This window comes from Arvicanthis niloticus, chromosome 7 (genome assembly GCF_011762505.2).
Source record: "Arvicanthis niloticus isolate mArvNil1 chromosome 7, mArvNil1.pat.X, whole genome shotgun sequence".
NCBI classification, from domain to species: Eukaryota; Metazoa; Chordata; class Mammalia; order Rodentia; family Muridae; genus Arvicanthis; species Arvicanthis niloticus.
In genome coordinates this window covers 68,574,728-68,582,839 of record NC_047664.1, presented here as the reverse complement: position 1 = coordinate 68,582,839, position 8,112 = coordinate 68,574,728, and the positions used below count along the sequence as shown (strand labels likewise).

General features: G+C 47.6%; 1 protein-coding gene across 1 annotated transcript; it reads left to right on the top strand.

Annotated features, from left to right (window-relative positions):
- The first annotated feature begins 959 nt into the window (after window positions 1-959).
- On the top strand, window positions 960-5,753 carry Phox2b (paired like homeobox 2B). The gene is made up of 3 exons (XM_034509246.2): window positions 960-1,572; window positions 2,402-2,589; window positions 3,516-5,753. The coding sequence occupies exons 1-3, from the start codon at window positions 1,332-1,334 to the stop codon at window positions 4,029-4,031; spliced, it is 945 nt and encodes a 314-aa protein (XP_034365137.1). The 5' UTR covers window positions 960-1,331; the 3' UTR covers window positions 4,032-5,753.
- Window positions 5,754-8,112: the final 2,359 nt, after the last annotated feature.

Genomic DNA, 8,112 nt, shown 5'->3' with positions numbered 1-8,112 from the left:
GCTGGCTTCTTTGTCTGCACCTCTTTGCCAGAACCCAAGAGCCCGAGGAATCGAACTAGGAAAGTGCGCTGCTTCGAGCCCGTTGCCTTGTTTGTTTAAATTGCTCAGTGAAGTCCGAAAACCTAAAGGGCAAACAGACAGCGATCTTCTTTGGGAAACTCCAGGTCTGGAGGGGATTTGTAACCGCCTGAAAAGGCGGGAGGCGAAAGAGAGGGCGAGAGCAAAAGGCTGGAAAAGGAGACCCCCATTTGGGTGCATGTCATGCTGGGCTTGGTAGCTATAGAGTAATGAAAACGAACCGCCACCGCGGGAAGCTTCATACACCCCGATGCAAATCTGCACCAACGCAGGCAAACACAGCACTGCTAAGCGCAGAGAAACGTTCAGTAGGAAATCCAGATGTTTCACCTTTGAGAGCTTCACTCGGTTGTTTATTTTACTGTTGTAAAGGGACTGTCTGCCCACGTCTCTGGAAAGCACATTAAGCTTCGAGGAGAAACACAACTGATAAGATGCTATTTTTTCCCATCCCCTTCGACTAGGTGTATTTTAAAGAAATGCGCTTATCCTTATCGTTCACATAAAACCCCCTTTGGCCCACTTACGCTATGTTACAGGGCGCCTGAGTCTTGCCAATGTCCCAGTCCTTTATAACATTTCATGCACTTCGGGGGGTAGGCTTGTTGTTAAATTGAGCGTGTAACACTCTTACAAAACAGGTTTTCTATGACATCAAGGTTTCTTCTCCCTAACCAAGAAAAAAAAAAAAAAAAAAGGACGAAGAAGGGGGGAAACACACTATCTCAATTTATGCCTAAGGTATATGATCAGTTAAAAAGGCTTAAAAGCTCTTGGAAATTGGATCAGGGAAAATCGTCACCCAACTTTCATTATTTCCAAGTAGCGTGATTGAATTAAAGGGCAGGAGCTGGTTAGAAGGGAGGATCAGGGGCTCGGTGCGTAATGGTGTGGTATTAAATTCTAATTAGAGATGCAGGAATCAATGATAGGGAGGTTGGACAGCTCAGTTCCCCAGTGCCAGCCCAATAGACGGATGAGTTATTGTCATGTAAAAAGCGCCAGCAATAAGACCAACCGCTTTGCTATTGTCCAAGTGGAAAGAGCCAAGTTTATTATGAGGACTATATACTCTAGAGACCTCAGACAGGGCTTCTCGCAGGAGGCTTTTTCATAAAACTAGGCTCTGCTGGTAGTAAGGAGGCCAGTTTGGAGGCAGGCGTTGAGCTGTGCACATCTCCCCCGCTCCTGCCGCAGTCTCCACATCTTTTATTTCATTTTTCCACTTGGCTGAGCCATCCAGAACCTTTTCAATGTATAAAATGGAATATTCTTACCTCAATTCCTCTGCCTACGAGTCCTGTATGGCCGGGATGGACACCTCGAGCCTGGCTTCAGCTTATGCAGACTTCAGTTCCTGCAGCCAGGCCAGTGGCTTCCAGTATAACCCGATAAGGACCACTTTTGGGGCCACGTCCGGTTGCCCGTCCCTCACGCCGGGATCCTGCAGCCTGGGCACCCTCAGGGACCACCAGAGCAGTCCGTACGCCGCAGGTAAGGACCGCTAGCTCTCTCAGCGGAAGAAGCCGCCTTTCCGCTCGTATATAGGAAGCCTTGATTGCATTTGAAAATGGAAATGTGTTTAGTATTTACCAAACGAAATTTGCTTACACAAATGAAAGAATTTATCACGTTAGAAGCGATTGCAGGGAGGGGTAATTCACTTACAGGGTTACACTATCCTAGTCACACCCGAACCGCCAACAAAATTATCTTAAGCTGCCAAAATGATAGGCATAATTTATTTACTTTGCGATGAGACGTAAAGCTTAGAAAATAATTAAATAACAAAGAGTAAAGCTCATTACTGGCGGTGTCTCTTTCTTTTTTTTAAAGAACCGACAGCGGCTCACACCTCTTTGGCCGGTCATCTTTATGATCATTTCTTGAATTTATTGTTTTTTTTTTTTAAACAGCACTATTCCCCAACTTTCGGGAGGCGTCAAGTTCTGAGAATTGAAAAGTTGCAAACAGTGGGCGTGAGTGGTAACTTCGTTCCTGGCTTCCTGATATTCCAACTGATGGTTTTGGGCTGTTTTTCTGCTGAACGAATTATCTCCTATTTGGGGCCTCAAACACACCCCAACTTGCTATTTCAACTCACCCAAAGGCACTTGGGCCACAAGAACAGGCACAAAGTCGCACTCGCGCCCCTGTTTCTGTATGATACTAATTTGCTGGGTTTTCTTGGCAGGTCGCTGCTACTGAAACTTCCTTCCAGACGCGCCTGGTGTCTGTAGCGGCTCCCGGGCTATCTGACCTTGGTCCCTACTTTCTGGTTCGTGGGGTTTTGCTCACTCTAGTCTCCTCTGTCATCCTGTAGTTCCATACAAACTCTTCACCGATCACGGCGGCCTCAACGAGAAACGCAAGCAGCGGCGCATCCGCACCACTTTCACAAGCGCTCAACTCAAAGAGCTGGAGAGGGTCTTCGCTGAGACGCACTACCCTGACATCTACACCCGGGAGGAGCTAGCGCTGAAGATCGACCTCACGGAGGCGAGAGTCCAGGTATGGGACACCGGGTGCAGCATCCCTAGTGAGGGGTGGGTGCTGACGCTTACGGTTCCAAAGGGACCCCGGCCCGTCAAAGAAATGGGATTTGGTGTTGTGCGCACCAGGGGGGTGGGAGTAGGACGCACAGTCTACACAATTTATTCACAGCCGCAGTGTTGCCCACCAAAGCAGAGGTCTGGGAGTTTGAACGAACAAGGCTTTTTGGAAAGAAGTGTCCCGTGAGAGGACGATTGCAGACTCTGCCTGTATTTCTGCCAGCTTAATTGTCATGATTCGTTTGCCGAGTGCCTCCTAGCTCAAGCGCCCTTAAAAACCTAGTGCGGGTGGTGCAAGGCGTAATTTCCTAGCAACCAGGACTTGAAACAGATTCACGAAGGGGCTGTTACTCCTTACCCGCAGCTTACCCGGCCTATCGGGAGCAAAAGTGCTTTCGGGAGCTGATCCCCCTAGCCTGGCGCAAGGTCGGTGCTCACTAAGTCAGGTTCCTCTGTGGATCGCCAGTGGATCAGTTGTGTCACAAAGTGGAAGGCACCCTCCTTCCACCATTTAGACCTGAGAAGCCTAGAAGTATGTGAAGCGCGTTTAAAAGTACAAAACAAAGACAAAAGGCTTCATTTTTAGGGCTTTCCTGCTATCTCTGTACTTGTCCCTTTACGGTGTCATTTCGTTGGCACGTTCGTTTGGCCCTAGGAAAGTTTTTCAGAAAAGGTAGCAGCAAGAAGGGCAGACTTGTCAGACTGTGCGTGCTCTGAGGTGTCAATGGTCCATTCATACAGTGAAGTGTGTGTGTGTGTGTGTGTGTGTGTGTGTGTGTGTGTGAGCGCGCGCGCGCGCCATCTAAAACAGAATGGGTTGTCCCAAGCGCTACTTTTGCTTCTGGTTTTGTTCACCGGTTCTGTCACCTGCCCTCTCTTTGGCAGGTGTGGTTCCAGAACCGTCGGGCCAAGTTTCGCAAGCAGGAGCGCGCAGCAGCCGCAGCCGCGGCCGCAGCCAAAAACGGCTCCTCCGGGAAGAAGTCTGACTCCTCCCGGGACGACGAGAGCAAAGAGGCCAAGAGCACAGATCCGGACAGCACTGGGGGCCCGGGACCCAACCCCAACCCGACCCCCAGCTGCGGGGCAAACGGCGGCGGCGGCGGAGGGCCCAGCCCAGCCGGAGCTCCCGGGGCAGCGGGCCCAGGGGGCCCGGGAGGCGAACCCGGCAAGGGCGGTGCGGCTGCGGCTGCTGCTGCAGCTGCGGCAGCGGCAGCGGCGGCTGCGGCTGCGGCAGCAGGAGGCCTGGCTGCAGCCGGGGGCCCGGGACAAGGCTGGGCTCCCGGTCCCGGCCCTATCACCTCCATCCCGGATTCGCTTGGGGGCCCCTTCGCCAGCGTCTTATCTTCGCTCCAAAGACCCAACGGTGCCAAAGCCGCCTTAGTGAAGAGCAGTATGTTCTGATCTGCGACCTGCGGCGGCGGCGGCGGCGGCGGGCGAGCCCGGGGCCCGGGCTGGCGAGTGGGCAAGTGGGTAGACCCAAGGCTAGTGTCGCTGCTGTCAGTGGCTTTTTCCATCGAAGGCCTAAAATGATCGCGATTCGGAAAAAAAAAAAAAAAACAAACAAACAAACCGAGAAAATGACGTCGCTCCCATTTCAACCCGCTCCTACCCCTTTCCTCACCCAAAACAAAACAAACAAAACAAAACAAAAATCTTCCCTGGCTTCGCACCCGCCTTGGGCTGCGCATAGAACAGGGCTCCACCTGCTGCCCAAGGGATGTGAGCCTGGACTTCGGGGCACTCTCAGGGGGCTGTGTCTGAGTGACGGGTGTATGTCTGTCTCGAAGAATGTGTGTCTGTGGCCCCAAGTAGGTGATAGGGAGAGATGGGGTGGCCACAACCAACTCAGTGACTTCTTAGGAAAAAAAAAGTTGGAAAGCAGCAACGATACAAAAGCAAAACGAAATAAATCACAAAAAGTTTTTTTTTTTTTAAGATCCAAATGGGGGGAACAATTTGAAAATACAAAGGGGGTGAGGGAGGACTGTGGCTGGCGCTGAGGGTTTGGTCTTGCGAACCCCTAAATTCTCTCGCGCTCATGACTGCACAGACTGTCTTGTGATTCCTCTTTGGGAAAGAGTACTGATGCCTGTCTGGCCCGGTTCTCCTCGGGTCCTTGTGCTCTGGCCACTGCAGTGATGGCTCACTCAGACTGTCCTGGCAGCCAAAGTGACTTTTCTGGAGCCCTGCTTGCCAGTCCCCACCTCGCAGGAAATCATCTCGCCATTTAGCGCTACTGATTCCCACAGCGTTGCTATGCCCGAACCCAACTCTTCGCAGCCGCTTGGCCCTGAAAGATGCCCTGTACAGGAGATGCCTTTTCATCCTCAAACTCTGCAAACCGTGTCTCATATTTCACAGCGCTCCTGTTTTTCTCTCCCGCCATCCCTACCAGTATTTTCTTCTTCCACCAGCTTTTATGGAACCTTTTGGCACTGCTTTGCATTGGAGTCAGTCCACATAGCTGGCTGCAGAGAAATCAATCTACCCAGCAAGGGGAAGGCACACACACGTTCGCAGAAAGTGTCTCGGCTCACGTTTCTGATTCAGTGATCCGAGCTGGACTCAGCCTGTAGGGTGGACGGACTGTATATTGATGATTCCTTCTATGCGCAGTTTAGACATCTCTGTTGGGCTTTTTTTTTTTTTAATTTTTATTTTAAAAGGCACAAACTATAGATATTAGTTGAATGTTGAGGCTTTAACTTTTTCGGTGTCTTTCTACAGCTGTGTTCTGTGACTCAATTGTATCGTGTTACTATCAGTACAGACCGTCTCCTCTACGTGACCGTATAATGTTTCTCTCTTCTTGTAGTCTTTATGGTGTGTCTTTATGACGTAATAAGGTTCTCACGGGTTCGATTCCTTTGTGTTTAGAGAGACCAGGTTCAGACAATGGTATATATTTTTGTTATCAGGTGCATGTCTGTCTGATTTCCTTTTCTTCTCGTTGGGACTATGTTTGTGAACATGAGCGTCATAAGTTATGTTTCAGATTTTCAAATTTATTTATACGTGTTATAATGAATGCTTCTATTTAAAGGGGAAATATTTCTACATGTGCATATAGTTTTCCAAGAGTGTACCATTAACTTGATCGTTGATAATAAAAAGAAAAAGCAAGTCTAAGCAAGTAAACTCTCTGGACTTTCTCTTGACTCCTTGTACTTACAATCCATCTAATTTTAAAGTGCTAAGGGCAGAAGAACGGGTTGTAGGTACTGGGAGGGATGAACTTTTAACCCAGGCTCCTAACTTGTAGACTCGAGCATCCAAATTGAGCTAAACCTGAATTTTAGTGCTAGGAGAACAGGGGCGCTTCTGCTCTGTATGAAGTAGTTTCTCACTAGGAACACCAAGCACCAATAAAAATGTACACAGGATGCTCCTGGTCACTGTGAATGGAGCGTTATCTGAGGCGGGATTCAGGAACTGGTATCTGAAGTGGACATGAAGTGAAAACTACGGTTATGTGTACAGGAACTTTCAGGATTTGTAACATTAGCTCTGGGTGATCCTCTGGAACATATCCTGGTATCTCTCTGTGGGCAAGATGCAGAGCTTCAGGTCCTGCAGGGGCTTGCAGCATCAGTGTGCTGGGAAGTAGCACTATCCCTTGAACTTGGGAAGGCACAGCATATGACAATAGTGCTTTTGTACATTATCTCTTCCACATGGGACCACACAGCAGGTGCAAATCCTATCCTCATTGCCTTTTGAATGGAGGTGAGGGGACATGAAAAGGCTAACCAGCCCAGGAGACCTCCTTTTGATGCACATCTTCGACCACCTGAATAGAACTCTAGCTATATTCTTGAATAGTTAATTATTCAAGTGGTTCTTAAAGTATAGCCCTCAGACCCCAAGTATCAGCACCACTTAGGGATTTGCGTACACACAGTCTTGGATCTCATGAGTCTTAACTCTGAGTGAGGCCCAGTGATGGGTTTCAACCAGCTTTACTAAGATCATAAGAGTTGATGAACTATACTATACTATTCTATACTCTGTAAGAAACTCAAACAAAAAGTTACAAATTCTGAGTATATTGGAAGCAGGTGTGTGTGTGTGTGTGTGTGTGTGTGTGTGTGTGTGTGTGTGTTCTGATAGCTATAATGGTTCCCTTTTAGAATAAGGGGGTCATCAAGACAGCCCCAGGACACCACTCTGCCTTTTCTCTCTTGAACTGTTTGAGTCACTTTCTAAGCAGGAGTATATGAGTTTCTGACCCTTCACTTTGTTTTTAGCTTTGCCTTAAAAAATCAACAATTCAGTCCCCTTACCTGAGGCACAGCCCTTCCCTGCCTCCTCTAGTCTGAATATACGCTGCTGATATGTTTGAACCCGGTAGGGCTCCTCACTTTGGCACTCAAACATGGCTTTGTTTGATGAAGCAAGTTCATTCAGAACTTGCTGAACTATGATTCTGAACATAAATTGTCATAAACTATACTTCTAATTTTCAAGTGTGTTTAACCATGTTATAGTGATTCTTTTATTTGAAATGGAACATTACATGTGCATATAGTTTCCCAAGATAGTCAAAACTTTGGGTCAAACAGCTTCTGAGCATCTTTGAAAAGGGCTTTCAAGTAGTCTTTGGAAAAATACCTCATCTCTAAATGCCCCTTAGTAAATGCTAAGACTGCATAGCTTGTAAGCAGTGCCTTTAATTGTTCTGGTTGATTACTCGATGTCTTTGGGCTTAGTCTTTGGTTGTAAATGTAACTCAGAGGCACAGAACGGGAAGTTATTGATTAAAGTGCATTTAAACTGGGTAATAGTTTGGCTAGAGGAAAATTGTCTTCTCTTTGGCAGTGAGGCCTATCTGGTAAAAATCCTTGGGCTTGGGCAGGGCCAGTGGGATAAGTGCCTTAGAGAAGGCAAAACCAGTAGAGAGAAGGAGAAGATGAGAGAGATGAAAAAAAAAAAACTCACAAAACAAAACAAAGCAAAGGAAAACAAACAAACAAACAAAAAATCAAAACAAAGCCAGGTATGGTGGTCATGTCTGTAAGTCTCAGTGCTGAAGAAACAGAGGCAGGAGAATCAGACCGCCTTTGGCATATGGGTTGGCTCATATGGATGTAACCCAGCTTGGGTTACATGAGACCGTGTCTCTAAAACCATGTCTCTAAATCCATGAGTTAAATTAATACAAGAGGAAATATCAAACAGGTAAGGAGCTTTTGGAAAGACCAGAGAAGACCCTGGAGATCTTTTCAGATGGGAACAGACAGTGTGGGTAAAGGCCTTCCTTCTAGCTCAGATCTACTTTGAGTGTCTTGTTGCTAACACAAGAAAAACTCTAGGAGCTAGTGAAGAAACTCCCACTTTTCAGAAGAACAGCTCCCCAAAGGGTTACATGTGACTGGGGTCACCTCTGCTTCTCTAATGACCTAAGAAAGAAATTGTTGGAAGACAAATCTTCCATCAAATGCAAAGTATTGTCCCTGTTATACGATGGAGCCTAACGGCAGGA